The sequence below is a fragment of the Anolis carolinensis genome, chromosome 4, assembly GCF_035594765.1.
Source record: "Anolis carolinensis isolate JA03-04 chromosome 4, rAnoCar3.1.pri, whole genome shotgun sequence".
In the NCBI taxonomy this organism is placed as follows: domain Eukaryota; kingdom Metazoa; phylum Chordata; class Lepidosauria; order Squamata; family Dactyloidae; genus Anolis; species Anolis carolinensis.
In genome coordinates this window covers 129374914-129392379 of record NC_085844.1, presented here as the reverse complement: position 1 = coordinate 129392379, position 17466 = coordinate 129374914, and the positions used below count along the sequence as shown (strand labels likewise).

The 17466-nt window shown below is 39.0% G+C and overlaps 1 protein-coding gene across 3 annotated transcripts in view; it reads right to left on the bottom strand.

Moving 5' to 3' along the window:
• Positions 1 to 17466, bottom strand: part of ralgps2 (Ral GEF with PH domain and SH3 binding motif 2) — a 138263-nt gene that overhangs the window by 87259 nt on the left and 33538 nt on the right. For all 3 annotated transcript variants that reach the window (XM_062977770.1, XM_062977768.1, XM_062977771.1), the window contains 2 exons: positions 6072 to 6206; positions 2275 to 2382 (listed from right to left, as the gene is read on the bottom strand). In XM_062977770.1, the coding sequence (XP_062833840.1) occupies positions 2275 to 2382; positions 6072 to 6128 (165 nt within the window). In that variant the 5' untranslated portion in view covers positions 6129 to 6206. The remainder of the gene's footprint in view (positions 1 to 2274; positions 2383 to 6071; positions 6207 to 17466) is intronic.

The following is a 17466-nucleotide window of genomic DNA, read 5'->3' as shown; positions in this document are numbered from 1 at the left end:
GCTTTATTTACTTTCTTTATTTCTTTATTTACTGTCCTGGTTTTAGAGATTATATTGTTCTGCATTATTCTATCCCAGAAATTATTTCATATCAAAGTAGAATCTCACTTATCCAACATTTGCTTATACAATGTTCTGGATTATCCAACGCAGTCTGCCTTTTCATAATCAATGTTTTTGTAGTCGGTGTTTTAAATTCATTGTGATATTTTAGTGGTAAATTTGTAAATACAGTACAGTAGAGTCTCACTTATCCAACATAAACGGGCCAGCAGAATGTTGGATAAGCGAATATGTTGGATAATAAGGAGGCACTGAAGAAAAGCCTATTAAATATCAAATTAGGTTATGATTTTACAAATGAAACACCAAAACATCATGTTATACAACAAATTTGACAGAAAAAGTAGTTCAATACGCAGTAATGCTATGTAGTAATTACTGTATTTATGAATTTAACACCAAAATATTACGATATATTGAAAACATTGACTACAAAAATGCGTTGGATAATCCAGAACATTGGATAAGCGAGTGTTGGATAAGTGAGACTCTACTGTAATTACTACATAACATTACTGCGCGTGGAACTACCTTTTCTGTCAAATTTGTTGTATAATATGATGTTTTGGTGCTTAATTTGTATAACGATTACCTAATTTGATGTTTAATCGGCTTTTCCTGAATCCCTTCTTATTATCCAACATATTCACTTATCCTGCCGGCCTGTTTATGTTGGATAAGTGAGACTCTACTGTATATTGATAATATTAAATTATCTGCTTAGAACTGGATTATATGAGGACCCTTCTTCACAGCTGTATAAAATGCACACTGAAGTGGATTATATGGCAGTGTGGAGTCAAGATAATCCAGTGCAAAGCAGATAATATAAGATTATAAATGGGTTATATAGCTGTGTAGAAGGGCCTTGAATCTACACTGCCATATAATCCAGTGCAAATTAGATAATCTGTGGAAGAAGCCTAAGTGAGGCCTAAATCTGCCTGTCCCCTAACTGAATCCTGGCTGTCCTTTGGCTGAATTGGTTGCTAGGCGACCAAGTGGGCAGAGATTAGCCCTCTAAACTGGCAGCAATTGGATAAAAACAATTATTGCTCTCCCTCTAATTAGGACTTTATTTTTCTTTTCTTTTTGTTGTATCAACCCTGAGGCGTGGGTGATGGGTTGTGTTGTCAAATTTTGAGGTTGGGGGGCCTGTACTTTTGTTGTTTTGTGGGTCGCCGTGATGCCATCACTCTTTTATATATATAGATATTATCTGCTTTCAACTGGATTATCTTGAGTCCACACTGCCATATAATCCAGTTCAGAGTGCATTTTATACAGCTGTGTATAAGGAGCCTAATATAATCAAATTCTAAGCAGATAATATAAGATTATAAATATAAAGTAGAGTCTCACTTATCCAACATAAACACCCCGGCAGAACGTTGGATCAGCAAATATGTTGGATACTAAGAAGGGATTAAGGATAAGTCTAAACCAGGACAGTAAATAAAGAGCAACACCTGGAAAGCAGGGAAAATGGGAATTCAAGAAAGGAAACAATCAGGGCCAGCTAACACTTCCCAACAAAGGATTCTACCAAGCCAGAAGAATCCTCGCGAGGAGGAAGCAGCCAGGCTTTGAAGTTGCAAGGCCATTACATGCTAATCAAGGTGACTAATGACAGCATGCATACCTGCCGCACCAAGAGTATTCATTGTATTCCAACTCACCAAACTAGGATTCCCTTAGGAAGAAAACAGCCAGGCTTTGAGGCTGCAAGGCTATTCACTGCTATTCCACTAAAGCCACAGCAATGCGTGGCCGGGCACAGCTAGTACAGCTAATATTGTATTTCCAGATGTTTTAGGGCCACTGTTGTCAATTTTGGAGCAAGAAAAAAATTACAGACTCAAAATCTGGATCTGGAATGGACAAAAAAAAACACGTGGTTTTCCAAGAATTTGCCAATGTAGCCCCCAAGCCCTGCCAGTTGACCACCTCTTCTGAACATCTTTGTTCCATACAATATTTCCAACACATATTTCCTATTGTCTTGAAAAGAAAAAATATCTTCACATATGCAGAAGCTGGAAACTTGCTAGACCAGGGAAGAAAGTTTGTCTCCTTGTAAGAAACCAAAACCAAACTTCCAACATTTGCTATGCTCAATGTGACAGATAATGGCAGATTAGCCGGAAATTGTAAAAAGCGAAGATATAATTAATATTAATTTAACAAAACATGTATTTGTTAATAACTTACTGCATATTCCTCAGGTGTAACTTTCAGAATGTCAAATACTACTGCATCAAAGCTTTTCTTCAATTCAGCAGAACCCTTGTCACTTAATGATTCTGAGCTGCTACTCTTCTGTGAAAACAGAGAGAAATCCTTTTAGTACTAAGTTGAAAGATGAACACACGTTTGCCACCAAAAGAACAAGTTCTCTGTAGGAACATCTTAATGCTATACAGAAACATGTAGCACTAGTAACCAGATGATAGTGTCTGATTCAAGGGTTATGAACCACATATTACATAGAATAAGTCCACTTCTGACCCAAGATTTGTATATGTTAGTCTTCTTCAATGAAGGATAGCAGACATTCCTACTTCACATCTTCAAGACATACGGAATCAACAATCTTTGTCATGAATGTGGGGATATGTCACAGAAATTGCTTTATCTTTGTGAAAAATACATGATTACATTAGAGAGTGTATCAACAAATAGCATCCTTGGTTTACAGACATAGATAATATCTATGGAAAACACAACCTTTAAAGTAAGATTTATTAAATTTATATAAAATTGGAGGATTACATTATTATTATTTAAATCACATTCCAAATTACCAGTGAGAAAGTTACTATTTAAGTATTTTTAGCAGAAGTATATATATTTGGAGATGTATGCTTCATTAGAAGATGTTCTTGTTGCTCTTCAGGCAACTGACTTCTTGATGAGTTTTGTTTAGCAGTGGCTTGCTGTTGTCCTTTTCTCAAGCTGCAAGTGTGTAACTTGCCCAAGGTCACCCAGCCGGTTTTTATGGCCGAGTTAAGATTTGAGTCCTAATCCAACAGTCAAACCACTATACCATGCTGGTATTATTAATCAGAAGGTAGGTACATACTGAGCATTTATTTGCAATGGTTTGCAGGTTTATTTGAAGAACATAAAAAAGAGAAGTGACCAGTGGGGTGTCACAGGGTTCTGTCCTGAGACAGGGCTATCTGACATCTTTTTTAATTACTTAGATGATGGAATAGAAGGCATTATCAGATTCACATAGAACACCAAATTGAGAGAGATAGCTATTACTCCAGTGGACAGGATCAGATTAGAGGGGATCAAGTATTGGAGAGGTATTCCCTGGGTCAAAGCTAAAGAAAATGAATTCCAATAGGAGGAAATGTGAAGTACAGAAAAAAATGAAACGCAGAGAAAAATTTTTAAAAAGCAGAAAAAATGAAATGCACAGACATAGGATGGGTAACATCCATCTGAAAACAGTACACATGAAAGGGATTTAGGAATCTTAGCAGACCAAAAGCTGAACATGGGTCAACTGCAGGGGTCCCCAAACTTTTTAAACAGGGGCACAGTTCACGGTCCCTCAGACAGTTGGATGGCCAGACTATAGTTTTTAAAAAAACTATGAACAAATTTCTATGCAGTGCACACTGCATAACTTATTTTGAAGTAAAAAAACAAAACAGGAATAAATACAGCCTCAATGTTAATCATAATCATAATCATAATAAAAGTAATAAAGAAAGGAAGAGACCCCTTGGGCCATTTAGTCAAACCTCGTTCTGCCTTTGTGCACCAAAAGCACTAGCAAAGCACCCCTTAATAACTAATTATTAATTAAATAATAATTAAAATACCATTATAAACAAGCAAAGCTTTGGAAGGCATGCACCAGGCAAGGGAGACGGGAAAGGTGCACAAGAAGAGGGCAATATTTAACAGAGTTATGTTAATTTTGTATAAAGAGTTAAGAAGAAATAATATGCCTGAAAGCAGCTGCTAGTGAACAAATTCATACTAGTGATGCATCTCTAGCACTTAACCACTAAGATAGATTTCCATCGCACTGCTTGTATATTCTTATCCAGCAACTGGCAAAATACTTTAAGTTTATTTCCAAATAATCTATTAGGAGTCTAAAAAGCATAGCAGTTTTTGTTGATATTACTTGCAGTGGAGATCAGCTTATATTTTGACCGACTGCTGTGATATTTTCTATTCCTTCAGATAATATTTCTCCATTTTATCCCTGTTGTATTGAGTTATGTACATTTTGTTTGAATAGCTCTGTAATTAGTTTGGGAGTTCTTGACGTTACAACCAGATCTTATTAAACCACAGTTTAAGGCAAAAAGTAGCACTGAGCTATAATTCTCTTTTACATCAAAAACAGGAAATTGGTTTCATATTGGTTTACTACCTGGAATAAAATAGACCAGTAAACTAATAGTAAACTATACCTCTGTCTAAGATATACAGTCAGTCCCCAAGTTACAAACAAGATAGGTTCTCTACGTTTGTCCTTACAATGACTTTTTAAAGTCGAACAGGTACGTTTTTAAATGTAACTCCACACACCTACATGCATGCATGCTTTGGGTAGCATAGGGATGGATTAACAGTTCATCAGGTCAGGAATGTTCAAACTGATCCACTGTTTCATCATAGCTTCAAACCTACTGAAGGAAATGTTTGCATGTTTGATTTAGATTTTTGTTTCCTCAAAGTTTTTACAGTACTATGAGTAAAGAAACATAAGGCAAACTGCCTAATTATACAGTAAGTGTTATATGTAACTTTAATTTTAAGGAGACAGCAAAATTGTGCTGCAACATGACTGGAACCCACAGCTTTCACTCTTTAGAACTACTTCAAGATCAGTGTAATTGGACATATACTGGGTACAGGACAATGTTGCAATATAAGGTAATATCTGAAACATAATAGACTTGCTGTGACAAACTGAGAATTGATAAATTCAGTCTTTTGACAATTGGAAACAACACATATGCCTGCTAAACTCCCCCAAGGCTATTCGGTCATAAAATAATTCATCATGTACAAAAAGAATAATCCAAGTGATAATTAGAACAACCTTGCAATACATTTTTGCTAGTTTATCTGCACATAAACACATCATTTTTGACAATTCAATAGTTTTGAAACGCCTTCTAGTTTATTGAAGTGTATTACTAGATTTACATCCAGCTTTGCTCCTAAAAACAGGACTCAAAGTGCCTTACAGCAAAGTGGAGGAAAACACAGTAAAAACACAAATTAAATTACAATTACAATTAGTTAAAATACGATTAAAACCAATCTCAATCATTACACCAAACTGTATTATTTACTTAGTGTATTAAAACCACAACTTGAAACATGCTAATGTTGTTTGCAAAAAAAAAGACTTCCTGGGTAGGTAGTTCCATAGCCTGGAAACAGTAACTAGAAAGTTTAATTTTCCTTCCATCAGATGGCCCCTTAAGAGCTTAGAATCCAAACAGATTTTGAAAGTCCTGCCTGCTTGTGTGGAGAACAGGCATGTAGCCGGGGGGGGGGGGGGGGGGGGGGCTTGAGGGGCTTCAGCCCCCCCCCCCGAAATACTGAGGGTGGTCCGCGAAAAAGCCTTACATTTATTATTTAAACTGTTATGATTATTCATATCATGATCTGATCACAATGCTCAATATATCCTATATGTATGGGGGTATTGGGATAACGATACAAAAGGTTTGCTAGGGTAGATCCCCTCTCACCCAGACTCAGCCCCCCCCCCCCCCAACCAAAAATCATTAAATCAACTTTAGTTTTTCTTCTATTGACCAAGAATAGCTGGAGTAGTGCAGGCAAGAAACAATAGAACCTTCAGAAATATATGAGATTCACAAAACAAGCACTTACTACTCACTGTAATATTGTTTAAAGGTAGTATTTTTCTTTCAAGTTGCATTGTTCTTTATTACATCTATATTATGTCCTTGTCTTTTAAAAAAGCTAACTAGAGAAAGTCTTAACTGACTCCTTACCTCTGAAGTGGTGGCTGCAATATTAACACTGCTGGGATGCCCGTTCGTTAGGTCCATACTGCCCACACCATTAGTCTTCTGCCCTACATTTGTAGCAGCTGTCTTTATTAATTCATCTTAAAAGATTCATAATGCCTAAAAGAAAATGAAAAATCAGTGTTCCAATTCCTCATAACACAGAACAGAATCTTTAGCAGCCTTTAGGATTACAAAATAATCTAAAGCAAAACGCACTGATATTAAAATTTCATATTATATGGAATGTCACTATATTATTCCAACGTATTTCATCTATTCCTTCAGAAACAAAGTATAAAAAAATAAACAGAGGAATCAACAAACTCGAATGCAATAAGAAGCTCTATTCACATTCTGAGTGTTAAACATAAAAAAATTCAGCTCCAGCTCCAGCTCCAGAACTACAGTAGAGTCTCACTTATCCAACATAAACGGGCCAGCAGAACGTTGGATAAGCGAATATGTTGGATAATAAGGAGAAATTAAGGAGAAGCCTATTAAACATCAAATTAGGTTATGATTTTACAAATTAAGCACCAAAACATCATGTTATACAACAAATCTGGCATAAAAAGTAGTTCAATACGCAGTAATGCTACGTAGTAATTACTGTATTTACGAATTTCGCACCAAAATATCATGATATATTGAAAACATTGACTACAAAAATGGGTTGGATAATCCAGAACGTTGGATAAGTGAGACTCTACTGTATAAGCCACTGATGAAAGAAAAGAAAATATGTCTCTAATGTTGCAGTATATTCTTATTTTCATCCTGTCAAGATAAGGCAGTGCAGGAAACAAAGCTCACTGGGGACCCTGAAAGCCCTTCCCCAGCTCCCTTTTTGAAAATGTGGACAGTTTTCATGTGATTTGCCTGAAAGCAGCCCAAGGTGCCCTGAAACTAACCACAAGAACAGCAGTCTCTGTCATCATTCCGAAATTGCTCAGGCTGCACAAAAAGCCAAGAACCAAAATTTCCGGTCTACCAGATACACCAGGCCACTTTCCCTTCCATACTTTGCCCACTCCATCCCTGGTACAAGCACTCTGGGCTCCAACCAGCCAATCATGTCTTTCTTTAAGCGACTGGAACCTATAATATAAGCTAGACATGTTCTCTTCCAGCTGGACTTTCATGCCCAAAAAGGATATCTACAAATTAGCCTACAAACAAGTTCTATGAAAACAAGGACATAAGGGTGAAAAATGTAAAAACTACCAAAATGTTTGAGGATTAGCAATTCATACAATGCCTTGTTTATATTGCCCACCAGAAAATTAGCTATGTCAAAAAGAAATACTCTATATGTTCACACTTAAGTCCACCTCATGTATAAGTTGAGGCAAGGTTTTGAGGCCAAAACTATGGATTTTGAAGTGACCCCTGAATAATTCAAGATAGGACAAAACACCAATGTGCCAGGCAAGATGTTCCTGGATGTTATTGCCACCCTTTTCCCACCCTGGCATTCAAAAAGCCAGTGCTTAGACCACAATCAAAATGGTTTTCTAAAGGTTTTGTGTAGTCTAAAAATGTGCTTCCACTGACTAGAATGGCTGCAGCATCAGAAGAAGGGGGGAAAAACAGTTTTACTAGAGAGAGATACCAAAGTATATATCCAGACATATTCCTAGATTACGCAGAACCAACTAAAATATGGATGGTATTGATCCATAGAATAATAGAATGGTATGGATGGTAAAAAACCTGATCAGCTTTGATGTGGTGTCCCTTTTTACCAAAGTCCCAGTAGCTGACACCCTCACACTAATCAAACAAAACTTCCCAGAAGACATCACAGCCCTGTTTCACCATTGCCTCACCACTAGCTACTTTCAGTGGGACACTGGATTCTATGAACAGAAGGATGGAGTGGCCATGGGGAGCCCTCTCAGCCCAGTAGTAGCAAATTTCCATATGGAATACTTTGAAAAACAGGCCCTAGAAACAGCACCAAAAAAGCCAACTGTTTGGTTCAGATACGTAGATGACACCTTCACGATTTGGAGCCATGGAGAGGAAGAACTCAGCAAGTTCCTGGACCATCTTAACAGCATCCACCCAAACATCCAATTCACCATGGAAAAAGAAAAGGAAGGAAAACTGCCATTTCTAGATGTTCTGGTCATCCGCAAACCCAATCAACAATTGGGCCACACAGTTTAAAGAAAACCTACACACAGAGATAGATACCTTCATAAAAACTCCAACCATCACCCAAGTCAAAAAAGGAGCACAATCAAAGCCCTGACAGACCGTGCACAAAGAATCTGCGAACCTCACCTCCTCCAAGGTGAACTCAACCACCTAAACTGGGCTCTACAGGCCAATGGATACTCCACCACAGACATCAGAAGAGCTGCAAGGCCAAGAACAAGCCATGAGAGTCAAGACAAAGATCCACCCAAAGGAAAGGTGTTCTTACCATACATCAAGGGAACTACTGACCGCATAGGGAAGCTGATGAAGAAGCACAACCTACAAACTATCTACAGACCCACGAAGAAAATCCAACAAATGCTACGGTCAGCGAAGGACAAGAGGGATCCTCTCTCTTCTGCAGGAGTCTACCGGATACCATGCAGCTGTGGACAAGTCTACATAGGGACCACCAAACGCAGCGCCCAAACAAGAGTCAAAGAACATGAAAGGCACTGTAGACTCACTCAACCAGAGAAATCAGCCATAGCAGAGCATTTGATGAACCAGCCTGGACACAGAATACTATTTGAGAACACAAAAATGCTGGACCATTCTAACAACTATCATGTCAGACTACACAGAGAAGCCATTGAAATCCACAAGCATATGGACAACTTCAACAGAAAGGAAGAAACCATGAAAATGAACAAAATCTGGCTACCAGTATTAAAAAACTCAAGAATCAGAACAGTAAATATAAAGCAATACTCTGAAAACAGAGGATTTCCAGACATGAATCAACCTAGGGCAGTTAACGACTCTAAACAAAGGATGCCCCAGAGGCAGGAAGAAGACAGCAGATAAGCTTTTCAATGCTAATTAAAGTGATTAACTACACAACATTCACCCTGACCTCTCTCACCCTAGACTTTCCACAGATATATATTTACCTCTTTGCTTAGTTTTCTCCATACCTCACAACCTCTGAGGATGCCTGCCATAGATGTGGGCGAAACGTCAGGAGAGAATGCTTCTGGAACATGGCCACACAGCCCGAAAGACACACAACAACCCATGGACATTGGTTTTTTGTTGCAAATTTTAAAAGGTCAAAGCAAATTCCAAGTAACTGTAAAATAAGGGTTTTCATGAACTACTCTGCTAGTATACTAATGTTTCAAAAAAGAAATTACCAAAAATTGAATAAATAGCAACTGAATCACTTTTCATAATGATTAAGCACCCCAATTTCATTAAAAAGGTTCAAATCCTACTGGATTTGAGTTTGCTCCACGCATAATCCAAAATAATAATAATCAGATTTTCATATTTGACCATCCGTAACAACATGGTCTACTGCATACAATAGGCCTACTTATAAACAATACTTCCTCCTAGAAAGTTCAGTATGTTGCAGTACAGCAGTTGAGTGCATTCCCTCATTCAGTTACCACAGCTGGACCAAAAGAAAGGAGTGAGGAGGGGTAAGGATATAGCAAAGAGAAAGGAAGGATGAGGCTGGATCAGAAAGGGTGGTAATGGAGGCAGAACCTGACTATCAAACAGTTGGCTCTTCCTCTTTGCAAACTAAATTGGATAAAATAGGGTCACAGGAAAGCAATGTATCTGATAATATATCTAAAATAGTGAAAATAGAAATATACATAAGACAGAGATAAACTTGAGTATTAATAGTTGCATAGCTAGTTAGATCCTATTTATCATTGGAGCCATGCTAAGACAATTGCTCATGTTAAATACTTTACAGCATGTAGAACTGTTCTGATGTTTAGACACCACTTTAAAAGGAGAATTTGATTTCAGATTAAAAAGAAAAGATTTTCATTGCTTTCTAATAGATGTTGCATTAGTGCCCCCTTCTGTTGAGAACAGATTTCTCACAAGTTTCAGTTGATCCTATTTCATAATAATGATGATGATTTCTACCTTAATTAGGCTATTGGTACAGTCAAATTATTATATTATTATATTTTGGCTATTTGTCCAAAGTAACAAAGGAAAAACATGCAACTAAAGTAGTCTATTTTGTCCAAATGGACAATTATCGGTTACTATTTCAGAAACAAGTCAGAACAGTAAATCAAACTGAGACTATTATAAATGTCTTCAGATATTTTTGTCTTCCAACTCATTTCTATTATTCTCAAATATATACATAACTATCAGTTCAGTAAAAACCAGTATATGGCAAATAGCTAGCAATGCCATGTAGTTTTATTTCCAAGGAATGTAGGATGGTCATAAGAAAGCAAAAATCTAAAACAAAAATGGACCAAGGAGGGTTGTTGTATGTCTTTCGGGCTGTGTGGCCATGTTCCAGAAGCATTCTCTCCTGACGTTTCGCCCACATCTATGGCAGGCATCCTCAGAGGTTGTGAGGTACCTCACAACCTCTGAGGATGCCTGCCATAGATGTGGGCGAAACGTCAGGAGAGAATGCTTCTGGAACATGGCCACACAGCCCGAAAGACATACAACAACCCTGTGATCCCGGCCATGAAAGCCTTCGACAACACAATGGACCAAGGAGGTCTTGCTCTGAAATACAATCTCATCTTGATAAAAATGAAACAGTCATTTTTTTTCTGCCAAGTTTTAAGATGTTCTGGTTTAATCAAAGATTTTATTTGGATATCACATTTTGTTTGATATGCTCTTAATTTATTTAAATGAGTGTCTCAAGCAAAAATGAAATAACAGCTATAATAACAACACATGAAAAAGAAGAACCACTGTTGACTTGATTTGTCTAGTACATTTCCCAATCTGCAGAAAAGAAATAGTGAAAATAAACTAAAAGAAAAAATTGGCACACAGGTGAATCTGTGACACTGGAGATCTGATGAAATCCATAACCTAGAACAAAGTTCTTGTCCTATGCTCCATGGACTCCTAGGGGTTCTGTAATAACTTATAATGGATCCTTGAACAAAACCTATTTCTCACCCACCTATATTGGGAATGTTGAGTTTAAGTCCATCTTTCTGGTCAGCAAGTACATGTCCTGCTCTGCAGCTCTCTAGAGAAAAAAAAATACCTCACAGTCTGACTGGAAAGCTTTTATTTCTCAAAGCATATAGCATGGTTACAAGAAGTTTCATCTGACAATTGCTTTTCCTCTCACCTCATATCCCTCACGCTGGCCCTCCCCTTCACCGCCCCATTTCCATGGAAACCCTCCATCCTGGTCAGCTCTCCCTTGCTTCAAGTGTGTTAGAGGACAATAATAATATTTTTATACCCCGCCTCTATCTCCCCAAAGGGGACTCAGGGCGGCTTACATGGGGCCAAGCCCGAATAAAAACAATAGCATGACAAGGCATGGCCTACTTTCATGGTTCCCCACAACACTAGAAAAGGAGGTTATGACAGTACACATTTTTCATCAGATTCTCAGATCTGTGCCTCTTCCCCCGCAAATTTAATATTATAAATATAAATCTTTGGCTGCTACAAACCTGTCTTAGTACAAACTATGTTTACTCTTTACTTCATTGGTAACTTTTCTACTAATTCATTTTGATCCCAGAATAACCATGTTGTAATTATTAGTGTTTTTACCAAAGCCCTGGGACCCTTGAAAGTTTGAGAATGTGTGTTATGACATGAATGTAAACAACAATAAGAACAACAGAAACAAATTGTGCAGTCATGGAAGTAAGATGTAAAAACACTTCTGCTTGCTGCTTAATTGCAATCTGCTCAACAATCACAAGTACCCTAGCTTTTTAGGAGCAATTTGTTTCTTTAATCCTGAAGAAAAAACCTTATTTTTCTAAATTTTTAATATGTATAAATGTATAATGGCCTGATTGGATAGGACAACACACTATGCTTTATCACAGTGTTTCCCAGCCTTTGGTCCTCCAGCTGTTTTGGACTTCAACTCCCAGAAATCCCAGCCATCTTACCAGCTATTAAGAATTGTGGGAGCTCAAGTCCAAAACATCTGGAGGATCAAAGGTTGAGAGCCATTGCTTTATTATTTCACAAGGGTCTGGCTTTCCTATCCCATCCTGTTTTTTCCCTCACTTGTATTCCAACTATCCACTGATAGTTATGTCCGAACTGGGAACTCTGGTTAGTTTTTACAGTGGCATATTAGGGGAAGGGGAGAGGTTTCTTAGGACAATCCAGTTAGTACTAACTACGGATCCCCTTGCCTCAGATATAATAAAACTACAGTGAAGTTGAAAACAGAAATAAAATACCACTTTAACACCAGTGATTTTCCAAAAAGTTTACGGTACATGCAACTCCAGTTTGTAAAACATCATATAAATGAGGAAAAAAAACTGTATAAAACCTCCCACTTCCACATTCCATCTCCTTTTCCTCTGACCAAGTGAGGGTCCTTCCACACTGCCATATAATCTATAATATCAAGTCAGATAATCCACAATATCTGCTTTGAACTGGGTTATTTGAGTCCATACTGCCATATAATCCACTTCAATGTGGATTTTATACAGCTGTGTGGAAGGGGCTAGAGCAATTGATCAAGGAAATGTGTGCACCCCACCTCCTCCTGCTCCCCACCTCATCCCCTTCCCTTTCCTACTCAAATGAGTGATGAAATACATGTGCCTTCTTCCCGCACCCACCCAAGTGAGTGAGCGAGGAAGCAGGCAAGCACACAGCTGTACCAAGCCTTCGCAACAATTTGATTTCTTCCCAGCAATTTCAGTGTCATTAAAGTCCCTGTTAAAAACGGGGTAGGGCAGAAACAGAGGAGGCAGCAGATACAGGAATTCATGAATAATCAAAATCAACAAACAACCCAAAAATATAAGACAATTGTAATTATAAATCTGCTTATTTAATAATGAGATTGTATGGTAGAAATAGAAAAGTTTTTAAGATAAGAAGTTAGTGGGATGATGACATTTTCACTGTATGTTTTACAGTAAGGAGGTGGAACGAAAATTTTTGGCTTTTTCATTTGTTTCCCTCTCTTTTATTATTGAGGTTTTAAGGTGGAAAGTGAGTGGGAGGATTTAATTTAGATGGGATATAACAGGAACACAAAGTTTTAATAAAATTGTTGATTTTATAAATTGTATAATGAGGTCTTATATTGCTGGAATAAAATTTTAAAAATTACAAATTAAGAAATAAACTGTTCACATTCAAGATCAGTTTCTGAGAAGAAAACTCACAGGTAAATTTTAAAATGCCACTATACTAAGAATGAATAAATACTGTATGACACCTTTATCCATAGACCCGATCTCCACAGTTTCACTTATTCATGCTCCACAAAAAAGATCCCCAAATCCTAGAAATGTTTGTGCACCTCTCTAGTTCCTCCAGTGTGATTCTATGGTATGCTTCATGGCCAAATATGGTAAAGATATATGGTTTGCTATTATCCAAGGTTACAAGAATCCATGTGAGGATTTGGATTGTATCATCCAACAGATACTGGGGTCATACTCTATAGCAGTAAGATTAACTGGAGAATAAAAGAGGCAACATTGCTTAAAAGGCAACATTGCTTAAAAGATCAACATTCTAAATTTGTTTATTTCATTGACCTTTTATAAAACAAAATATGAAATATTAATATTTATAACATTATTATGAAAGTAGCTTCTCCATTTCTTGTATTATATAAATTTACAGACATATTATGTGTGAGCTGTATTTGTTATATCTTGTGTTCTCCTATTATAATTCATTTGCAGATAAATAATTAAAAACTTTTACAAAATATCTATTTTAAATAATACAAATATATAAAGAGATAATAGCTTAAGGAAAGATTTAAATACACATTTCTCTAAGTCATACTTTTATAGTAGGGACTTGATGGCATATTGTTATGTGCCATTAATCAACTGCTGATATCTCTGTAGAGTTATTTTCATCATCTGAAAGTACAAATTCATATATAGATTCAGAGTTGGAAGGAACTATGGTTTAGGGAAGTGCCCCTTGCATGTTGCTGCCTAGCCAAAGGGGCAAGTGCTCGCCGGAGGGACGAGGCTCATACCTATGGCAAGCATTTGGCTTAGGGCACCTCCAAAGGGCCTAGCACGTCGGATAATACGGTAGGTCGGATAACCGGAAGCCGGTTAACCGGAACTCTACTGTACATGGACAATCATGCCCTTGCTGTGAAGAATTATAATCAAAGCACTGGCTATCCAATCTCTGTTGAAAAACCTTCAAAGAAGGGGATTCCATCACCTTCCACGGTTGCCTCTTCCACAATCACACTCTCTTGGCCCCAAAAGGAATCAAATACAAGCCCTCCTCTGAACAAATTTTGCCAAGAAAACCTTGTGATAGGCTCACCTTAGGGTTACGATGAGTCAACAATGACTTAAAGGTACACAGAAATATCAACAATCATTATTTCTCTATCTTCTCTTCTCTAAGCTACATATGCCAAGATCTCTAAGCCATTTCCTTCACAGTGTTTGGTTTCCTGACCGACAATCATTTTGGTTTTGTCTCCTGGACAAGTTCCAGCTTGTTGATATCCTTTGTGACTTGTGGTATCTAGAAATAGACACAGCATTCCACATGAAGTTGGCTGAAGTAGAACAGAGTGGTACAATTCAGTTCCTTCAATCCGGGCACTATATACCTGTAGATGTCATCTTGAACTATACTGGGTTTTTTTGACTGCCACAGAACATTATTGATTCACACAGTCTACTAAGACCTCTAGATCCCATCCTATTTTGTTCATTTATATTTCTTGGTAAAGTTCATTTCATAGAAACATAGAATTATAGAGTGGAAAAGACCTTGTGGGCCATCCAGTCCAACCACCTGACAAGAAGCAGGAAAGTCACACTCAAAGCACTCCCAACAGATGGACATCCAGCCTCTGCTTAAAAGCCTCCAAAGAAGGCGCCTCCATCACACCAAACACTGTGAAGGAAATGGCTTAGAGATCTTGGCATATGTAGCTTAGAGAAGAGAAGATAGAGAAATAATGATTGTTGATATTTCTGTGTACCTTTAAGTCATTGTTAAGATTGTTATCGTCATTTGGAATTCTGAACATGTCCTCTTGGACAGCAGCTAGCTATTCCTTCTAATTTGATGCAATTTGCAAATTCCATACACATTCCTCCATTCCTCTTATCCAAATAATTTATAAAGTTGTTAAATAACATGGTTCCCAGTACATAGCTCTGTAGCATTCCAATGATAATAATAATAATAATAATAATAATAATAATAATAATAATAATAATAATTGTATTTTTGTACCCCGCCACCATCTCCCCAGAGGGACTTACAAATATAAAACCAGCATACAGTAATATCAAATACAAAAACACACAAATAAATTTAAAAGGCATTAAAAAATCACAATCATTATAAAACGCATGAAAAACACAGCAATAAAAACATAAAATGAGCTGGGCAAAGTGCACTGAGTGGAACTTGTAAACAAGAAGGAAGTTAAGGTGCTACAAGGTCATGGGAAGAGCCTTAAACTGGGGTGAACTCTGAGGCTATGTCAAGGAGTAAACCAATAGGTACAACTGGTCAGAAGAAACCGCTAGTACAAGGGTTTAGCATACAGTGGGCGGTACTTCTTCAAAGGCCTTTTAGAGCCAGGTTTTCAGGCTCTTCCTGAACACTTCCAAGGTGGCAGCTTGCCTAATTTCCCTGGGGAGCGCATTCCAGAGCCGGGAGCCGCCACGGAGAAGGCCCTCTCCCTTGTCCCCACCAACCGCACTTGTGACGGAGGCGGAAGCGAGAGGAGGGCCTCCCCCGACGAAGAGATTGTGCGGGTTCATAGGGGGAGATGCGGTCAGAAAGGTAAGTGGGTCCCAAACCGTTCAGGGCTTTATAGGTCAACACCTGCACCTTGAATTGGGTCCGGAAGGTGAATGGCAGCCAGTGGAGCTCCTTAAACAGGGGAGTAGATCGTTCCCTGTAATTCGCTCCTGTTAGGAACCTGGCTGCTGCCCGCTGAACTAGTTGGAGTTTCCGGGCCGTCTTCAAAGGCAGCCCCACGTAGAGTGTCTTGTCAGGATTAAGCTTCAGCTTGTTCGCCCTCATCCAGGCCATCACAGCCGCCAAGCTGTATCCGAGTATCCGAGTCCAGTATCCGAGGGGCTTCCTTGGATTTCGGTGGAAAGGAGTAGAGTTGGGTGTCATCTGTGTAGAGATGGCACCGCACTCCGAAACTCTGGATGACCTCTCCCAACGGTTTCATGTAGATGTTAAAAAGCATGGGGGACAGAATGGAACCTTGCGGGACCCCACAGGTCAATGGCCAGGGGTCCGAGCAGGTGTCCCCCAGCTTCACCAACTGGGATCGGCCCTCCAGGAAGGACTGGAGCCACTGCAGAGCAGAACTCCCAAGGCCCATCCCGGAGAGCCGTCCCAGAAGGATACCATGGTCGATGGTATCGAAAGCCGCTGAGATGTCCAAGAGAACCAGCAGGGTCACACTCCCCCTGTCCAGTTCCCTGCGGAGGTCATCCACCAAGGCGACCAAAGCCGTCTCGGTACTGTGCCCAGGTCTAAAGCCGGACTGTGATGGATCCAGAAAATCAGTGTCATCCAAGAACCCTTGGAGCTGAGAAGCAACCGCTCCAGGACCTTGCCCAAAAAAGGAAGATTTGAGATTGGTCTGTAGTTATTTAGGATGGTCGAATCAAGGGAGACTTTCTTCAAAATTGGCCTCACTAGGGCCTGTTTTAGGGCAGATGGAAATTTGCCTTGAACCATAGAGGCATTAATTATGCTCACAAACCAATCTCCCAATCCTCCTCTGGCCGATTTTATAAGCCAAGAAGGGCAAGGATCCTTGGCACAAGTGGTCGCCCTCACAGCTCCAAGGATCCTGTCCACGTCATCCAGGTGAACAAGCTGAAACGAATCCCACAAGATAGAACAAACAGGTGCCTCGGTTAACTCACATGGCATTGCATCCAAGCTAGCGTCCAAGTCATGACGGATCTGAGCGACTTTGTCTGCAAAATGGTGCGCGAACTCGCTGCACCGAGTTGCTGCGTCCTCGGGTGCCTCTCCACCCTCAGGAGGGTGGAGGAGCTCCCCGATGACATGGAACAACTCCGATGGTCTATTAGTTGCAGACGCTATGCGGGCAATTGTGAAGGTCTTCCTGGCTGCCCGCAAAGCTGCGGAGTAGGCCCTAATTGCAGCACTAGCCCGTGCTCGGTCAGAGGCGTTCATTAGTCATTTCTCTTGTCTGGTGAGCACTCTGGTG